Source organism: Manis pentadactyla, chromosome 2 (assembly GCF_030020395.1).
Source record: "Manis pentadactyla isolate mManPen7 chromosome 2, mManPen7.hap1, whole genome shotgun sequence".
Lineage (NCBI taxonomy): Eukaryota > Metazoa > Chordata > Mammalia > Pholidota > Manidae > Manis > Manis pentadactyla.
The window spans coordinates 155469874-155488736 of NC_080020.1; the positions used below are offsets into that span (position 1 = coordinate 155469874).

General features: G+C 48.4%; 2 protein-coding genes across 3 annotated transcripts in view; one reads left to right on the forward strand and one right to left on the reverse strand.

The window, feature by feature from the left end:
• The window catches only part of SNRNP200 (small nuclear ribonucleoprotein U5 subunit 200), a 38635-nt gene extending 26628 nt beyond the window's left edge, over positions 1-12007 (forward strand). The window contains exons 22-45 of the mRNA XM_036879967.2: positions 368-520; positions 633-713; positions 995-1078; positions 1718-1824; positions 2163-2281; positions 2554-2708; positions 2801-2990; positions 3183-3356; positions 4258-4418; positions 4734-4961; positions 5289-5480; positions 5570-5748; positions 5942-6093; positions 6924-7032; positions 7847-7955; positions 8378-8567; positions 8665-8829; positions 9013-9134; positions 9393-9536; positions 9638-9814; positions 10103-10263; positions 10377-10458; positions 11400-11492; positions 11571-12007. Coding sequence (XP_036735862.2) covers positions 368-520; positions 633-713; positions 995-1078; positions 1718-1824; positions 2163-2281; positions 2554-2708; positions 2801-2990; positions 3183-3356; positions 4258-4418; positions 4734-4961; positions 5289-5480; positions 5570-5748; positions 5942-6093; positions 6924-7032; positions 7847-7955; positions 8378-8567; positions 8665-8829; positions 9013-9134; positions 9393-9536; positions 9638-9814; positions 10103-10263; positions 10377-10458; positions 11400-11492; positions 11571-11714 — 3471 coding nt within the window. The 3' untranslated portion in view covers positions 11715-12007. The remainder of the gene's footprint in view (positions 1-367; positions 521-632; positions 714-994; positions 1079-1717; positions 1825-2162; positions 2282-2553; positions 2709-2800; positions 2991-3182; positions 3357-4257; positions 4419-4733; positions 4962-5288; positions 5481-5569; positions 5749-5941; positions 6094-6923; positions 7033-7846; positions 7956-8377; positions 8568-8664; positions 8830-9012; positions 9135-9392; positions 9537-9637; positions 9815-10102; positions 10264-10376; positions 10459-11399; positions 11493-11570) is intronic.
• A 1110-nt stretch (positions 12008-13117) lies between these two features.
• Positions 13118-18799, reverse strand: CIAO1 (cytosolic iron-sulfur assembly component 1). 2 transcript variants are annotated; one of them, XM_057496978.1, is made up of 7 exons: positions 18484-18799; positions 17770-17918; positions 17518-17629; positions 17321-17409; positions 16883-17084; positions 15806-15917; positions 13118-14861 (listed from the first exon to the last, which is right to left on the reverse strand). In XM_057496978.1, the coding sequence occupies exons 1-7, from the start codon at positions 18620-18622 to the stop codon at positions 14621-14623; spliced, it is 1044 nt and encodes a 347-aa protein (XP_057352961.1). In that variant the 5' UTR covers positions 18623-18799; the 3' UTR covers positions 13118-14620. The 2 variants fall into 2 exon arrangements, with proteins under 2 accessions (XP_057352961.1, XP_036735864.2); XM_036879969.2 differs by having other exon boundaries at positions 15806-15893; positions 18484-18796.
• Positions 18800-18863: the final 64 nt, after the last annotated feature.

Consider the following 18863-nt stretch of genomic DNA (forward strand, 5'->3'; position numbering starts at 1 on the left):
CAAAAACTGTAGCCCCAGGAGACAGTTTTTCAAAGTGTTTTCTTAATTTGAATACTGCCTATCTAATTGCCCACTGATTGGAACAGTAGAAAAACAGGTGAGATTGGACTGTGCCCTTTGACCTAGGAACTTCTGAAATGGTGTAAGAAAACCTGATGGTGCTTCCTTCCTGTAGCTTGAGTTGAGGCAGCTAATCTAGCTATCTTTTTGGGGCATCAGTTCAATGTAGGTCAGCTTCTTGGCCCATCTTTCATCAGGTGCATGGGTCAGGCACATGTGTGGCTGTGAGTTCATCTTTTGGGCACCTCCTGTCCACAGAGGTTGCAGTTTATCAAGTGGTGTTGGATTGACTCTTTCTTCTTCACAGGTGACAGAACTGGGCCGTATAGCCAGCCACTACTACATCACCAATGATACAGTGCAGACCTACAACCAGCTGCTGAAGCCCACCCTGAGTGAGATTGAGCTTTTCAGAGTCTTCTCGCTATCCTCAGAGTTCAAGAACATCACTGTGAGAGAGGTGAGTCCACACAGCATGTTGGGACGGGGAGTTGGTGCTCACCACCATGTCACTGCATGGTTCTCTCCTTGGCCACCTGGCTTTTCCTTGACCTGTTTGCTTCCTGTGGCAGGAAGAGAAGCTGGAGCTGCAGAAGTTGCTGGAGAGGGTGCCCATCCCTGTAAAGGAAAGCATTGAGGAACCCAGTGCAAAGGTAAGCTCCCCCCTCTCTGCTTGGGGTGAGGATCAGGTAGTTACCATAATCTTCCAAAAGATGAGCCTTGAGCTTGGGTTCATGCCTGGCGACCTGCTCAGTTATCACAGTGTTCACATCCTTCTCACATGTTCTTTTTCTGTGAAGTAGCAATTATTTAATGTCTGTAAATCAAGAGCTGTGGAAGATCTTATGTGGCATGGATGCCAAGAACAGAAGTGTGATTTGCTTTCTTGGACTGCTTACTGATTGGCTTCCTGGCTGACCTTGCTTTTTTCCAGATCAACGTACTTCTCCAAGCTTTCATCTCGCAGCTGAAATTAGAAGGCTTTGCACTGATGGCCGACATGGTGTATGTTACACAGGTGAGCCCTGGGTTGTGCTGTCAGGAGCGGGGGGTTCTGTACAGTTGCAGTCCCTACATGCAGTCACTGAGAAGGCAGGCCTGATGCTAGTGAGGGAGAAGGGATGCTGAGTTTCCCCCAGTTGGCTTGTTGGTTGATGCATGTATGATACAGCTGCTCTGTTTTTCTGATCTTGAGCATGTGGGAAAGTTAAGGTCCAAAGAGAGTGCTGGGGAGTCAGTCCCCTGGGGAGGTCCACAAGACATAGCGTCAACTTCACTGCAGGGAGTGACTTCCCACTGTGGCTGCTGTACACGAAATAAATCCAAAAAAGGGCAAGAGGCTTTATTATTAGCCACTCTGTCTTTACCTTTTAGGGCAAGTCACTGGCACCCTATTTTTGCAAGAACACTAAATGCTAAATGAGCCAAAACCTTTACGATCATGCAGTGAGCATTAGGCTAAAATGTGCAGTGCCCTTGACCTGCACTTTTCTGACTATTCTGCATTCAGCAGGCATCTACTATAGAGAGAGAAGGAAAGAGTAATTCCACTTTGTGTTTGAGTTGGTGTGGCTAAGCTGAGTAAACCACCTGTAGAGTGGCTTCAGTGGCTTGGGGATTGTGGTGACTTAGCAGGGGATGCCTCCTCTCTCCCCAGTCAGCTGGCCGGTTGATGCGTGCCATCTTTGAAATTGTCCTAAACCGAGGTTGGGCACAGCTTACAGACAAGACCCTGAACCTCTGCAAGATGATCGACAAACGCATGTAAGGGCCTAGGGACCTGGAAGCTGGTCACCCCATATTGGGGTCCCCAGACCAAGGGTATGGTGGACAGCCTTGGAGTGCATCCTGTCTCTGGTCCTGATGCATGAAGAGTGATGTACACCTGGGTGAAAGTTGGGAGGAGGGAAGGCCCTTTGGGGTGGAGCAGGGTGGGAGGAGGGTGGTGGTGAGTGTTGGTTGTCAGGTCTCACTGCTGGCATAGTTTTGAATGTCTCTCTTTGGTGACTGTGTCTTGTGTGGTGTGGTCATGGCTTATCTATTGGAAGGCATTTTATTGCAGGCCTTGAACAAGAGACTAACAGTTTTGTTGCTCTGGATAGGTGGCAGTCCATGTGTCCTCTGCGCCAGTTCCGGAAACTCCCTGAGGAAGTAGTGAAGAAGATTGAGAAGAAAAACTTCCCCTTTGAGCGTCTGTATGACCTGAATCATAATGAGATAGGTGCGTGGGAAACTTTCATTCTCGTACTTAGAGTGCAGATGTCTTTCTAAACCTTCATGCTTCCCTTTCCCAGGCCTTGTGCCCCAAGACCGAACATTCACTTCTTGAGTGCCACTGAAGTACTAGGCTAGTTAGCTTTTGGTCTTGGGACTGTGAATGTCCTGGGTTCCACTGAGAGCAAAGGGAAGAGCCTGCTCCCCACCCCCAGTAGAATCTGCGGGTGTAGCAGGCAGGCTGGCTGCAGCCCCAGGACTCCTCCTGTGTCCCCATAGGGGAGCTGATCCGCATGCCAAAGATGGGGAAGACCATCCACAAGTATGTCCACCTGTTCCCCAAGCTGGAGTTGTCAGTGCACCTGCAGCCAATCACGCGCTCCACCCTGAAGGTGGAGCTGACCATCACTCCCGATTTCCAGTGGGATGAGAAGGTGAGGTGCTGCTTGGGGCGGGGACTGGTTTCAGGGTGATCTCAAGAGCTGAGCTGGAGGGGCTGTGTTCCCACACTGTGCTGTGCTGGCAGGTCCATGGTTCGTCTGAGGCCTTCTGGATTCTGGTGGAAGACGTGGACAGTGAGGTGATACTGCACCATGAGTATTTTCTGCTCAAGGCGAAGTATGCCCAGGACGAGCACCTCATTACATTCTTCGTGCCTGTCTTTGAACCGCTGCCCCCTCAGTACTTCATCCGAGTGGTATCCGACCGCTGGCTCTGTGAGTGTCCCCTTGCTGTGGGACTCTTGGGGCGGGTCCTCCCAGCACAGTTAGCAGAATGTCTGTACCTTGTACCCGGCCAGGCTTGGTTGGGGAAGATGGCCCACATGCTGCTTTGGGGTTTGCAGTGTGCACAGAGGGCTATGAGGTAAGAGAAGGCTGCTTACCACCTTTCCATTCCTTTTCTGGCAGCTTGTGAGACCCAGCTGCCTGTCTCCTTCCGGCACCTGATCCTGCCAGAGAAGTACCCGCCGCCCACTGAGCTCCTAGACCTGCAGCCCTTGCCCGTATCTGCCCTGAGGAACAGTGCCTTTGAGAGCCTTTACCAAGATAAATTCCCTTTCTTCAACCCCATCCAGACCCAAGGTGGGCATGTCTATTCCCAGGTGGTCAGTTCCCATGGGGGGCCTTTTAGGGTCACCTAGAGACAGATCTGTGGGTGGAAAGGAATTAGGGTGTGCAGGTGCTTGACTAGCATGGGTGCTCATACCAGCCGCTGGTCCACACCAGGATGTGGTCCTTCCTCAGAAGTCCTGGTTACCGTTAGATTTGCTTTGCGTCTGTGCACGTGTCACTGAGGACCAGTAGAGCAAGATCTTACCACAGGGTGTTACTGTTTCTCAGTCTCGGGAGGCTGGACACCTACCCCGATGTGCTGGTATTGAACCGGAGTGCAGTGTTGACAGAGGCCCCCCCATCACTGTTTCAAGTAACAGCTGCGTCCACACTGGTGTCATACCCCCAGTACATCATGGGTGTTTCTTTTTTATTCCTTCCACCAAACCTATGACATATTTACTATTTGAGCTACTACTGTTGGTGTCCTATTTTACAGATGAGGATCAGGCATAGAGCAGCACCCCTGTGAGCCAGCTGATAAATAGAACTTGGACTCGAACTCAGTTTCAGGCTTTGGCTTTTACCTTCTTTCCATGTTAGACTCTTTCCAGGAGCCATAAGAGAGTGTGGGAAGGGCAGAGAAAGTAGCCAGTTTCCTTTTGTTCTGCATCCTGGTTCCTGAGAAGACCGGCAGAGAAGCAAAGGAAGATACTTGGCTGCCTTTGCTTCTGTTGTCCTTCAGAGCTCCACGGGACTTGAACTCTTGATCCTGGTCTCTTCCCCTCTTCCCCAGTTAGAGGCCCCTGGGCCGTCACCCTCCGTGGTTGGCACTCCTCGGCTGACCAGCTGAGTTGTTGATGTTGGCCTTTGTCCTGATAGCCAGTCTGAGTCTCTTCAGTCCTCACACTGCTCCTCTGTCGGTTTTCAGTGTTTAACACCGTGTACAACAGTGATGACAATGTGTTTGTGGGGGCCCCCACGGGCAGTGGGAAGACCATCTGTGCGGAGTTTGCCATCCTGCGGATGCTGCTGCAGAGCTCGGAGGGGCGCTGTGTCTACATTACCCCCATGGAGGCACTGGCAGAGCAGGTAGTGATGTGGGGCTGTGTCCTGTGTACATTTTCCCACGAGCTGTTTCCCTTTGTGAGTCCAGATCAAGGTTTTCTAAGCCCTGAGGTTTGTAGGGTCAGTCAGGGCAAGACTGTTTGCTTTCTCCCAGTCATTTCCTCAGTTGGTGTACTAAAGAAAAGCCCTTCCATTGCTAGAAGGTTGGTGTGGGTTATAAAGTAGCTTGAGATCTACAGATCAACAGGTGTCTCTGGCATCTCAGGTTTTTCTCATAATAAACGAAACACTGCCTGGCATGGCCTGATACCTTCTGCCCTCTGTCTCCCTCCCTGCCAGGTGTACATAGACTGGTACGAGAAGTTCCAGGACAGGCTCAGCAAGAAGGTGGTGCTCCTGACGGGGGAGACGAGCACGGACCTGAAGCTCCTGGGCAAAGGCAATATCATCATCAGCACCCCTGAGAAGTGGGACATCCTTTCCCGGCGGTGGAAGCAGCGCAAGAATGTCCAGAACATCAGCCTGTTCGTTGTGGATGAGGTCCACCTCATCGGGGGCGAGAATGGGGTATGAAGTGACCTTGCAGCACAGAAGAGGGCTGTGGGCATTAGATTTGGTTCTGAGGCCAGAGGTGAGGGCTTCTCCGAGAGGATTCTGGTTGTCACGTCACTCTTAAAGAAAGGACGGTGTGAGACTTTTGGTAGTACTCTTGGGAAACAGCACTGCTTAGTGAAAGTTGGCTGTTGTGGAGGAGGAGTAACCAGAGACTAGGAGAGCCCTACCTCGAAGGAAGAACCAGGAGATCATTTCTAAGTCACTGGGCTGTACACACAGTGTAATAGGGTAAAGGATGGGCGCCTAGGCCTGACGTGACTCCCTTCCTTTCTCTCCCAGCCTGTCTTAGAGGTGATCTGCTCCCGTATGCGCTACATCTCCTCCCAGATTGAGCGACCCATTCGTATTGTGGCACTTAGCTCCTCGCTCTCAAATGCTAAGGATGTGGCCCACTGGCTGGGGTGCAGTGCCACCTCCACATTCAATTTCCACCCTAACGTGCGCCCTGTGCCCTTGGAGCTGCACATTCAGGTAGGACCTGCTCTTCCCATTGCCCTGTGGCCTCATATCCAGAGTACCAGGTCTTGTAACCTCTGTCTCTTTTCTTTATTGGTCTCCAGGGCTTCAATATTAGCCATACACAGACTCGCCTGCTCTCCATGGCCAAGCCTGTATACCATGCTATCACCAAGCACTCTCCTAAGAAGCCAGTCATTGTTTTTGTTCCTTCTCGAAAGCAGACCCGCCTCACTGCAATTGACATCCTCACCACGTGTGCAGCAGACATCCAGCGGCAGAGGTGGGGTGGGCCAGGCCTGGCATCTGGGGGTGGGTGTGGAGGGCAGCTGGGGGACTTTGGCCTATCCCAAAGGGTGTTCTGTGTATGTTAGTGGGATTAGTCCCCTCTGGCTAGGGGCTGGGCCCTACACAGTTGGAAGGGTGGCGGCCAGGGATGATAACTGCACTAAGCTGAATCCGTGCATGCTGCCTAGGTTCTTGCACTGCACCGAGAAGGACCTAATCCCGTACCTGGAGAAACTGAGTGACAGCACGCTCAAGGAAACACTGTTAAATGGAGTGGGATACCTGCATGAGGGGCTCAGCCCTGTGGAGCGACGTCTAGTGGAACAGCTCTTCAACTCAGGTAAAAAAAAGGCTTGTGGCCCAGAGTGAGGTTACATCCAGGATACTGCAGGTGAGGCACACTAACTAGGGTATGGGTGGGATTTCTCCATAGCACAGTCATCTTCAAATTGCTTTCTTGATTATGTCATCTATCATCTCCTTTGATCCTCCCAGTAACCTTGTAATGCAGGTGGGACAAATACTGTCCCTACTTGTTACGTGAGAAAACAGACAGGCAGGTAAGGCTGTAGTATTTCAGAACCTTGTTTTTTAGACTGGGACCTTTAGCCACTAGGCCTGGTTTTCGATGGATACCAGACTTGCCAGGGTTGTTAGACCTTAAAGATATAGTAAATGGTAGAACTGAGCCTTCCTTTTGTGGTCTGTGGGCCACTGTGATCTGTGGTGTTTTGTACAGAGTATTATCATATATTATCATTTTGAACTGCTGGGTGGGGCCACATGGATATGCTCCTGCCAGAATCACTTAACTCTTTGAACTTTGAATCTGTGTGATTTGGACCACACTCAGAGCTTGGTCTGTTGCATGTTCTGAGGCAGTGCAGTTGACCTTACTAGCACTTTCAAGTCAGCCAGGCCAGTCTGTCAGGCTTGTGTCTAAGTCTTGCTTTCCCTAGGCTTAGGAATCTGCTCCTGGCTTGTTTCCTGTGCGATAGTCCCCCAAGCAGGGCTGCAGCCCTCTTAGTCATGTTAGGCCTCCTTCCCAGCTAGCTTTGCACTGACTCCTGAAACGTAGCACAAGAGAAGCCCCTGCCTGCCCAGGAGGCAGGAAATCTGCCTCACCCAGGAAGCCTTGCACTCAGTTGTCGTCTGTTCTCTGCCACTCAGGGGCCATCCAGGTGGTGGTAGCTTCTCGGAGTCTCTGCTGGGGCATGAATGTGGCTGCTCACCTGGTGATCATCATGGACACCCAGTACTACAATGGCAAGATCCATGCGTGAGTCGGACTGTGCTCTGTATGGGAACCTCCCTCCTAAAATGGAAGTAACATCTGCAGATCTAGAGCTTAGCTCTCACAGAGAAAAGATGTTAGGGGATAAAAAACTAGCCAAACTTCCACCACAGCTGGGTGGTTGAGAAATTTTATTCTCAGACCCTAGGCTCATACTTGCTTTAATGGTCGTCCTCCCGTATTTCAGCACATTGGAGAACCAGGAAGTTTGAGTCAGAGGAACCTTAGAGATTATGTAGTTAACCTGCTAATTTTATAGATTGGCAGTCACTCAGTCCAGGTCACACACATTTTTGGTGACAAGTAAGAAGTAGAAGGTTCAGATTTTCTTAGAAAAAGCTTGAATAATTTAACTCAGTAATTTTTTCCCCAAATTGCAGATTATTTTGAAATGAGGTTTATTTTTATGGGCTTATTTTTACTGTCTGAATCTGCTTCTAGCTTTGGATTTTTTAAGTTGGGTAATTTCATAACAAAGTACACAGCTGTTAAATTTTAGAGGCTTGACTTACATACTTTGTCCTTTAATGGGGAGTTCAATTGCTTTTGGTGTAAGATGAGTTTGGTTCAAGGACCCTGAGCAATGAAGTCAGAACTCTTATGCTGGAAAGCTGTGATGTCTAGATAAACAAGTGAAACCAGTGCCTGAGCACAAGACCTTAATAAACACGGTTCTGCTGTCATGTGCCCATATTTTCCCCTATTTATATTTTCTTCTGTGATGTTTAGGGAGTTAAGAGCCTTCTGAATGTGGTCTCTGTGTTGAGGTGCCTTTACCTCCTTTGTTCTCTTATGTCAGGTACGTGGATTACCCCATCTACGATGTGCTTCAGATGGTGGGGCATGCCAACCGCCCTATGCAGGATGATGAGGGGCGCTGTGTTATCATGTGCCAGGGCTCCAAAAAGGTCAGTCCTGGCTGCTTGCACCATCTGCAGATGCTGGGGCTCAGAACCAATTGCTTACTCTTTTGATGTCTTTAGTTACTTTTTAACATTTTTTTTCTGTCAACTACTTTTTATTTTCTACATTGCTTTTTTAATGAGCCTCTCAGCCATATGGAAATTTGTAACCTTTTGTTTTTGCTGCTGCTTTGTTGACTCCATGTGTTGAGATCTTCACCCTCTGGCTGGTTCCATTTTGTTCTTAGGCACTGCTAGGCCCTGTTCTCACTACAGAAATAACCAGTGATGTCAGTGGGAACAGGCATGCACACCCACCATACCAGGTCCAGACCCAGCTCATCATTTTTGTATTAGCTGTGTCTGTTGCCCAAGGGCCATCTGTATTGATTTGTCATTGGCTCTTTATTACTTTCTCTAATCCACAGGATTTCTTCAAAAAGTTCTTATATGAGCCGTTGCCAGTCGAGTCTCACCTGGACCACTGTATGCATGACCACTTTAATGCTGAAATTGTCACCAAGACCATTGAGAATAAGCAGGATGCTGTGGACTACCTCACCTGGACCTTTCTGTACCGCCGCATGACACAGAACCCCAATTACTACAACCTGCAGGGTCAGTGGTCTTGGGAGCCCATGTTTTCCTTTTGTGGTTTGCACCACCCTTAATGGCCATCTCCCTATGACTGTCTACTTAACTATCACCTTCACAGGCATCTCTCATCGTCACCTCTCTGACCACTTGTCCGAGCTTGTGGAGCAGACCTTGAGTGACCTGGAGCAGTCCAAGTGCATTAGCATTGAGGATGAGATGGACGTGGCACCTCTGAACTTGGGCATGATTGCTGCTTACTATTATATCAACTATACCACCATTGGTGAGCAGCCAGCCAGGGCTTGTGTCTGAGTCTGTGGGGACTCCTAGACTCTTATGCAGGGTCTGCAGCCCCCCAGGTTGAGAGATGATGGGGCTTCCAGTGCCCAATGTGTTCCCCAGAGGGATGCACTGCAGGGCAGACCATGGGGACCCCAGGCATTAACTCTCCTTCCTGTGCCTTTAGAGCTCTTCAGCATGTCCCTGAATGCCAAGACCAAGGTGCGGGGACTCATCGAGATCATCTCCAATGCGGCAGAGTACGAGAACATTCCCATCCGGCACCACGAGGACAACCTCCTCCGGCAGGTGAGGACATCTAGGCTTTGGGAGAACGTCCCTAGAGTTGAAATTTGGCCTGTGTGCCCAGAGCACATGGTGTCCCTGGCAGACACAGGAAAATCCTAACACCCATACACATCTCTTCTGTACCACACCCATCTCCCCACCCATACCCTTCAAGTTTTAAAGGGTTGTGAGCTTGGGATGGGTGCTGCTTTGGGCCTTAGAGCTTGTCCCCAGCAGGGTCACCTGTTCATCACCAGTTATTTTTCTTCCACTTTCCAGTTGGCTCAGAAGGTCCCACATAAGCTGAATAACCCGAAGTTCAATGACCCACACGTCAAGACCAACCTGCTTCTGCAGGCTCACTTGTCCCGCATGCAACTGAGTGCTGAGCTGCAGTCAGATACAGAGGAAATCCTTAGCAAGGTATAGTGTGGGTACAGCTGGGAACGGGCTGGAGGGGCTGGTGTGGTATGTGAAGTAGTGGCTCCAGCTCCACGTGCTCATGCATGCCGATCCCTCTTCAGGCAATCCGGCTCATCCAGGCCTGTGTGGATGTCCTCTCCAGCAATGGGTGGCTCAGCCCTGCTCTGGCAGCCATGGAACTGGCCCAGATGGTCACCCAAGCCATGTGGTCCAAGGACTCGTACCTGAAACAGCTGCCACACTTCACCTCAGAGCACATCAAACGTTGCACAGACAAGGTGAGCTGGGCCTGGACCCAGAGTGTTAGGTGGCTGAGCCTGAGAGCCAGGTGTCCTGGCCTGGTGGGTTGTGGAAAGGGAGACAGTAGGGAGGATTTCTGGTTCTGGTTCCTGTGAAAGTGTGAGCTATTGAGACCTTAGAGAGCCTGACAACTGTGGGCTGTTTCTTCTGAAGCTGTGTCTTCTTTAGATGATCTGATAGTGTAGGAAGGTAAATTAGCTGTTTGGAGCCAGTTTCATTTGCTGTTCATACACATTCTTTTTCCCTGACGTGAATACCCACTGCAGGGGGTGGAGAGTGTGTTTGACATTATGGAGATGGAGGATGAAGAGCGAAACGCGTTGCTCCAGCTGTCTGACAGCCAGATGGCCGACGTGGCCCGCTTCTGTAACCGCTACCCTAACATCGAGCTGTCTTACGAAGTAGTGGATAAGGATAGCATCCGCAGGTGAGCCAGAGGCCCGGTGCCCTGTCCAGGGTCCCATCTGGGCCCAGCATGCCAGCGCACTCTGGGACACCACTGCCAAGGCACTGATGTACTATTCTATTTTTCTCCCTCAGTGGCGGGCCAGTTGTGGTGCTGGTGCAGCTGGAGCGAGAGGAGGAAGTCACAGGCCCTGTGATTGCACCTCTCTTTCCACAGGTATGTCCTGGTAGCTGGCTTTGCAGGTGCCCACCGGGAGCCTATCCACTGGCTGGAGTCCAGAGTGCAAGGGCACACTGTCACTGGGAGGGAAATTTAGCGTAACAGTGAAGTCACAAGGCTGAGCATTAATCTTGGGGCCATGGGTGACTTTTGCTTTTACTTCAGAACAGTTTAGAGGACTGGTTATTGTGAAAAGCATCGTTGTGCAATATAGTCAGTCTCTGTAACTGGTAAGGTGCATTTGTCTTTCAACAGCTGCAGGACAGCTGCGCTTCTCTAATTGGTGTTACTTCTACTCTCTCACTGCCACTCACTCTCTCTGTGTTTCTTTGGTTCTTTACTACCAGAAAGAAAGTCTTGATTCCTTATATGGGAGACTATGAAGATGGAAAGCAGAAACCAGAGACACACTGTAGTGTTGAATTTTACAAACTAGTTGTTTAAAAGGCTTTGAGAAAAGAGTGCCTTAAACTGAAACACTTGGGCCTTCCGACAGTGGACTGGCCAGCAACAGGATTTCTTCAATACACATGTGGCCTTTTTTGGACTCTCTGCCAGCAGGCTCATCTCCATTTGGCATGTATGCCTTTTACTTAACAGGGTCTCTGAGGAACTCAAAGTTCCCAGGCCTGCAGAGACTAGATCTCTAATAATGGGATCAGGGGTTCATTGACAAGCACTAAATGGGGGAAGGTGCTGTGGAATAAGGAAAAGGAAATGAGCCAGAACCAACACAAGTTCATCAACTACCTAACCACTGAGTTCATTTGAGATAGCTTTCAACAGTTTGAAAATCTTAATTCTATCAATTGTATGTCAGGAGCAAGTTTCAGAAAGCTAAGAGCTTTCTGTATAGTTTTTTTCCTATTTTTAAAACTATGGTCTCATGTGGCCATCAAGTTTTACATGCTGAAGTTCTTGGCTTTTGGTCATTGCAGAAACGTGAAGAAGGCTGGTGGGTGGTGATCGGAGATGCCAAGTCCAATAGCCTCATCTCCATCAAGAGGCTGACCCTGCAGCAGAAGGCCAAGGTGAGTATCTCTACAGGCCCAGCATTTGTTTGTTCCCCCATGTCCATGCTGACCCTGATTTCTGCCTGCTTTCTCTAGGTGAAGCTTGACTTCGTGGCCCCAGCCACTGGTGCCCACAACTACACTCTGTACTTCATGAGTGACGCTTACATGGGATGTGACCAGGAATACAAATTCAGCGTGGACGTAAAGGAGGCTGAGACAGACAGCGACTCAGACTGAGTCCAGAGACATTGCCCAGAGGAGAGGCTTGGCCCTGAATGAGGAGCGTGCACAATTGTATTGGGGTCTCAGTCATGGAGACCTGGTCTGTGGACAAGTGGTCCAGCCAGTCTGTAGGAGCTATCCCAGCCCACCTCCATTACTTTTCCCCTTTGGTACATCCTGCCATCCAAACTTTGGATTCCGCATCTGCAGGTGTCATGTAGCTGTCAGGCTGTGTGTACAGCATTTTTAGGCATGTTTTTTGTAGTTCCTTGTGAGTCAGGCATTCTAATAAAATAACTTGGAGAAACCATTTGTCTTTGCAACAATTCCAAATTGTTTCCTTTCTCTAACCTAAAGGCCTTGGCCAAGATTTGTTTAGCCATTGAACTTGCTTACAATGAATATTTATAGAGGACAAGGCAGCTCTTTAATTGGGCTGTCACCTGCAGCCATTTCAGTCAGTGTGGAGGAAGAGACAGGCCTTAGTTACCTTCTTTTTAGCCAGTTTTATACCCCTGGTTCACCACCTGCTACCCAGACATAGCTCTACTGCAGGAACAAACACTGAATTTTAGTGGATAGAGGTTAGAGGTCTGAAGATGTGCAGCATCCCCTCCCATCAAGGGGGGTTTTTAAATGTAGCGGCTGGTGTGGCCTATCTTGGCAGACCCACAAATTTTCCTCTTCAAATTCTTGCTTTCTATTGTTCTTTAGGAATAAACACACATAAAATTGTAAGGTGATTCTCAAGGATATTTTTCCCAGGTCAGCAGTTTTCAAATGGTTTGGTTTTAGGGACCACTTCATACTATAAAAAATTAACCCCAAAAGCTTTTATTATCTAGGTTATACCCATTAATAGTTACTACACTAAAAATCAAAATTTAATGCATTTAAAAATGGTTAACTTTCAAAGATGAAAAATAACTTTGAAAACATATCCAGAGAGATGAATGGCATTTTACATTTTTACGAATCTCTTCAATATCTGGTTTAATAGAAGACAGTTGAATTCTCATATCCGTTTTCTACAACCTTGTAGACAGCTGAAGTAAAATGGAATAAAGCTGACTTTACACAGATATGAAGTTGGGAAAGGGAATTTTTAAATAGCCTCCTCAGGTAATTATGGCTCTTTGATACTACATGGAGATTCCACTTGTGGTAGTCTTAAGGGCAGTGTGGAGTCAAACCTTATTAATGAGCTTTTTGTATTGTTACCATAAAACCCACTGATCTTATACTTTGAATAAGCGTCTACCCATGTACGATTTGTAACATGCATTAGTCATCTGGAGAACACTGGTTCACTGAATTATGTATACCTTCCAAATGACACATTTCATAATAATCACATTTTTACACCACCAATCTCATCAGAAAAGTACTGGGAAGACACCAAGCTCATTGTGGCAATACAGGTTTTCAAAAATTCTAATTTTTGCTTGAAAGCTTTATTTTATCATTGGCAACACTATCAGTTTCCCTTTAAGTGAAAGGCTTGTTCCATTCATTTCCTAGAAAATGCCAAACAGCCAAGTCTAGCATTTGTCAGTTCTTTCAAGTAGAAATGGTATACCATGAGGAACACAGTTCAGCTTACAACTCAGTTACGCAACTGTTTCCTCAAGATAGCAATACTGTAGTGTGCTTTAAGCAGAAGTACTCTATGCATGCTTCCTATTGTCAGAGTATTAGCAGTGTTCTCAACGTCAAAACTTAGTACAATTAATTTTTACTGGTTCTATCAAGGACATTTCTAAAAAAAAAAGCTGGCAATGTTTTTACCAAGAGAACAAGGCAGTGAAGACTACTAGTATTTAGTGCCACTGCTTTGATTCCTGCCAAGGTGCCAACAACTGACCTCTCAGATACCCCTGAAAGGCTCTTGGGGCTTCTGGGCTCTACAGACTGCACTTTAACCACATTCAGATGTCTTCAAAATCTAAGGCCATGATCTCTGTGGTGTAAAAAACTAAGTGAAGCTAAATCTGGGGGCAGTCAGGTTGAAATGCATTTGTAAGTGACTCACGACAACTTGAGGGAGACTGAAGAACTGATTGCCTTAAGGCAGTGAGGCTCTACCTTCTCTCATTACTGCTCCCCTATGGGGCCTTACAAGACATCTTTTTCCTACTTGCCCCCACAATAAAAACTTAATACTACATACTGTGGATTGTCATACTATAGTCCTTTAGAGGGTCACAAACTATTGTCTCTTAAAATTTTGTCCCCCACCCAAGAACCAATTTTTAGCCCCACTGAAAATGTATGGCCTATGGCCAATAATAATTTTTTAGGGTTCATGTCCCCCACTTATTTTTCAGCATTCCCTGGTTACCATCATAGCACAGAAGATACATGAGGATTTCTAAGGGAAAGCAGAGGTATCTCTTAACTCTAAAAAAGCCTATGTTAAAAAATTATCAATATTAATTGATTCATGTCTTAAATGCAACGAATGACCCAGAAATTGGGAAGGCAAAACCTATTTCAGAAAAAGACTCACCATGGAATTCTTTATATTGTGAATGTCCTTGTAACACAAAATTGGACTTGGGACTCAGGTTATTTTTATCAAGTTTACAATTTCAGAAAGGTCTGAGATACAGCCCTCTTACACATAGATACAGTGGTTATAAATAATATATTCACCCCCCAAAATCTTAACAGAGTGCCCTAAAGCAAGCAAAATCTGTGGCACACTTACAATGTACTGATGTTCTGTGGATCTTTACCAAGGGCCCCACATCAAAAGGGGGGAAAGAGTGAGAAGTTCTGTGGCTCTGCATGTCTACCCAAGTCAATGGAAGAGAACCAAGTTAAAGGCCAACCCAACGATGCTCAAGTCCACTCGGGGGCTAGGAAAGTCTTAATGACATTTTTTTGGGAACCATGCTTCTGTCCAAGGTCGAGGTGGTTCACAGGCCTTCAGGCTGCTGGTACTTCCAGAAGGCCACCTCCCCATCATCACTGCAGGAGGCCAGGAGCCCCCGCTCCTTGGGGCTCCAGGCTACACAGTTGACGTCCTGGGAATGGGCCTGAGGCAAGTGGGCTGTCAGGGAGAAGGTGGGCTGCTGCAGATCTGAGCTGGGATCTTCCTCAAACACCCGGATGGCATCATCCCCACAAGCTGTAGCTAGGGCCCCTGTCAACTGACACCTGGGAAGAACGTGTACATCAGTGGGGACGCAGGTGGCTCCTTCCTCCCCAACCTCGCAAATTAGGTAAAGAGATTGGTTCTATGAATGATCCCTGGCCTGCTCTCCTCCCAAACATCAGGCCTTAGCTAGAAGTCTCTTATTAAAAAGAGCTTCCCTAACATCTAGTCACAAACATCCCCTGTTAAATCTTTAAGTACTGCTCTCCGGGTTTTTCCCCAATATGATTAATCTAAAAAACAACCTAACTCTGACCCGCAATTTCTCACTAGCATAAGCAGTTCCCTTTGTCAGGTACTTATAACCATTTTTTTGAATAGTGATATAATAGGCCATTGAATTTTACCACACTTCAGTCTACTTTTGTTATTCCTAAATTTCTGCCAACCTAAATAAAGCTTAGACGCACATCAACTTTTTTGATGCGCACAGTATGGTCATCACTGCAAGATGCCAAGCGCTGGCCACTGGGGTCATCTATTTCCTAGGAATAGATTCTAGGGCCAGAACTGCCCTAACTCTCCTGTATGAACTGTATGGCTCTTCTAGCCTCCAAAGGGGTAGTCAGTGTTACCAACCCAAAAAATCCCAGCCAGGAATCCAGTTTCAGTAATAAATATTTCTGGATGGTATGATGCTGTGTTACCTACACCCGACCCCACAAAGGCTGGTGCTGCCTTCACAGCCTGGGATCTTAATGTGGGTGCACGCCTTGATCTAAGTCTGTTTCCTGCTCTCCTGTGAACCCCGGTGCTGGCCAGCTGTAGGCCAACATGACAGATGTCTGGACTGATCTCAAGAAATGAGGTAGCTGCTCTCTATTCCCTGTACTCCCAAAGGTGGTAAAGAGCAGCACAGGGTCTTGACTTCCCTAAGACCTCCCCAAAGTGGGGTGGGGTGGGGTAGGGTGGGGTAGGTTAGGGGTGGAAGAGATGGAGGTCTTACCAAGCGATGTCGTAAATGGTCCTGGAGTGGAAGCCTGACAAAGTGCAGATACACTTCCAGCTGGGGTCAGAGCCGCTGCATGCCATCCCTGCACAACAGACTTCTCTTGAACCTAAGACACGACTTGTCTCTTAGGCACCTCGGGGGTAACTGCCTCGCTACAGAGGAGATCCTATTTGCCTTCCCTCATCCCCATCTTCAATCATGAGTCCTCTTCATTATTCTGTCCCTATCCTCACTGATCTGCCTTACAGGCTGGTATTTTAACTGTAGAATTTTGAGGAGGAAATGTCCTTCCCTTTAAAAAACCTTTTGCTGCAGACAATGTTTGAGTAGTTAGCCTAACTTTTTTTTTTTTTTTTGAGAGGGCATCTCTCATATTTATTGATCAAATGGTTGTTAACAACAATAAAATTCTGTATAGGGGACTCAATGCACAATCATTAATCAACCCCAAGCCTAATTCTCAACAGTCTCCAATCTTCTGAAGCGTAACAAACAAGTTCTTACATGGTGAACAAATTCTTACATAGTGAATAAGTTCTTACACAGTGAACAGTACAAGGGCAGTCATATCACAGAAACTTTCGGTTTTGATCATGCATCATGAACTATAAACAACCAAGTCAGATATGATTATTCATTTGATTTTTATACTTGATTTATATGTGAATCCCACATTTTCCTAGTTAGCCTAACTTAAGGCCACCCACCAGCCAGCCCAATCCATCTTATTGCTCCTAAAACCTTTTACACTCGGTGTTCCATTTAGAAGAATCATGTACGTGGTGTTAAGTCTAAGCTTTCCCATTTTCAATGCCTTTGCTCATGCTGTTGTTTCACCCAGAATTCTCTTCCTGTGGTAACTTCTTCTATGTTAATATCCTATACACACTTTTAGGTGTGGATAAAATGGCCTTTCTTCCACATAGCTTTCCCTGATTCTTCCAGCATTCTCTCTGGAACCCTCTCGTGGCATATTTCCCTTTCTATCTCAATTTGCTATGATTCATCTGTGTGTCTTAGGCCCTTAGTAGACAGTAAACCTCCTGAGAGCCAAGTCTCCTGGCCCCTCACCTTGCTCGTTGCCTGGCAGATACTGACGCCAGATGCGCACAGTACGGTCATCACTGCAAGATGCCAAGCGCTGGCCACTGGGGTCAAATGCCAAGCTCCACACAGTGGATTCATGGCCCTCAAGGGTGGCACAGCATACCCAGTCATCCTCTTCCTCCCGGTAAAGCTTCACTGTGTCATCATAGCTGGCAGAGGCCAGCAGCTGGGGAGTGAGGAAAACAACACTTGTTCGTATGACCCAGGAAGTGCCTATGGTTCCAATACCTCTCCCTGCTAGGATAGTACAATCCTAGGGCTCTGTGTTCATAAAGAGACTAATGTCTCTCAGTCATAGACAGAGATTTCTGTACAAGCCATGTTAAGGCTGAAGAACAGAGAAAGGCAAGGCACAACCCTCCACACCAGAATCCCTTCTCACCAAGACAGAATGCTTCTTACCTCCTGGCTCGGGTGCCAAACCACATGCTTGACATCCTGTGTATGGGAGTTGAGGACACTGACACATTCATATTCATCTTCTTCATCAACTGTGGGAGGAAAAAAAAGGAGCCCAGGAGCTGACCCTGTCAGGACACAGAGGGGGATGTCTGTCCAGTGGTGGCTCCTAACTGCACCTTGGAAGGACCTGGACTCACCTTCCCAGACCCACACACTCTTATCTCGGCTGCAGGTGGCAAGTAGGTTGCCAGATGGGGCCCAGGCCACTGACTTGACCTCATTTTCATGGCCCTCCAGGGTGGTTACACACTGAAAAGGGAAGAGGAACAGGGATCAGCAGCAGCTAAGACCCTGGGATCCTTTTCATGAGTACAACCCTACTAGTCCAGGTTGAACCAGCCCCTGTGGAGTAAACAGGTAACAATCTTGATCCCATCCAGCCTGGTTACCTCAAAGTCATCCTGGTTCTTCTTCCAAATGCAAGTGGTAGCATCAAAGCTGGCAGAGGCCAGGTAATTGCCACAGGGAGACCAGGCCACCTTCCTCACAGTGCGCTGGTGGCCTTCAGAAAGGACAGATTTGCAGACCCAGCTGTCACCTAGAAGCAAAGGACAGGCCAGGCTCTGGAGCTGGGTGCACAAGAGGGTGCAGTAGCACATCAATGCCATTGGATAATGGGGGCTAGCCAAGCTGTCCACAAAGCTCAATGGTTATGTAACAACATGCTTTTAGAAAGATGTAACTGACTACTTCCCCTGGAGACATCCTTCCAAAACAAATCTGAGGAGTCACTCTCCCAGTTTAAAACTGTCAAGGGCTCCCAAATGCCCTCAGGATAAAATTTTCAACGTCATTGTGTGGCAAATCACCCTCCCGTCTTTCATTTTCCTGCCTCAGCAACTCTCAATTCCAACAGTTCCAGCCTGTCCGTTGACGTTTTTGCCTCTCGTACCTGCCAACTCCTTTCTACCAACTCCTTTCCCAAGTCTCTCAGAGTGGATACCTTCCAACTGGAAGAAGGCCTCTCCCACCTCTCCCCTGGCCCTTAACTCTTTTCGGGGTCGGCCTGCCGCGAAGGCTACGCACCTCCCCGAGCCTGGCACCCCCACTACGCGCACGCGGAACCCTCGGCGGCACGGGTCGCACAACGGGCCGAGCCTTACCCTCCGCGCCCCAGATGCGGACTCTACGGTCACCACCGCAAGAGGCCAGCAGGGTTCCCGCGGGGTTCCAGGCAAGGAACCAGCAGCGGGAGTCCGGGTGTGCAGGGACACGGCCCAGCAGCACCAGCGAGTCCTTCATGGCGGGTAGGAGGAGGTGGGGAGAGTCAGCCGCGCCGACTACAGGTCCCACGGTGCAAGTTCCCTCAACCTCCAGGCCGGCCTCCCGCAGTCGTCGGGTCCGGCCGCTTCCGCCCGAAGGCCCAAGAAATCCTGGGAACTGAAGCGCCCGCGACTGCAGCCGCGCTGCCCTCTGGGAGTTGTAGTCGGTCTACCATCTCCGCCCCACCCCCCAGTGGAAAGCATCGCGGGACCGCTTCGAA

Coding starts and splice junctions, on each gene's coding strand:
- CIAO1 (XM_057496978.1), bottom strand. CDS start 18,622: ATGAAGGACTCGCTGGTGCTGCTGGGCCGTGTCCCTGCACACCCGGAC. Junction 15,918..16,882: donor TCTGCCAGGCAACGAGCAAG/GTGAGGGGCCAG, acceptor GTCGTGTCTTAG/GTTCAAGAGAAGTCTGTTGT. Junction 14,862..15,805: donor ACCATTTACGACATCGCTTG/GTAAGACCTCCA, acceptor CGTTCTTCCCAG/GTGTCAGTTGACAGGGGCCC.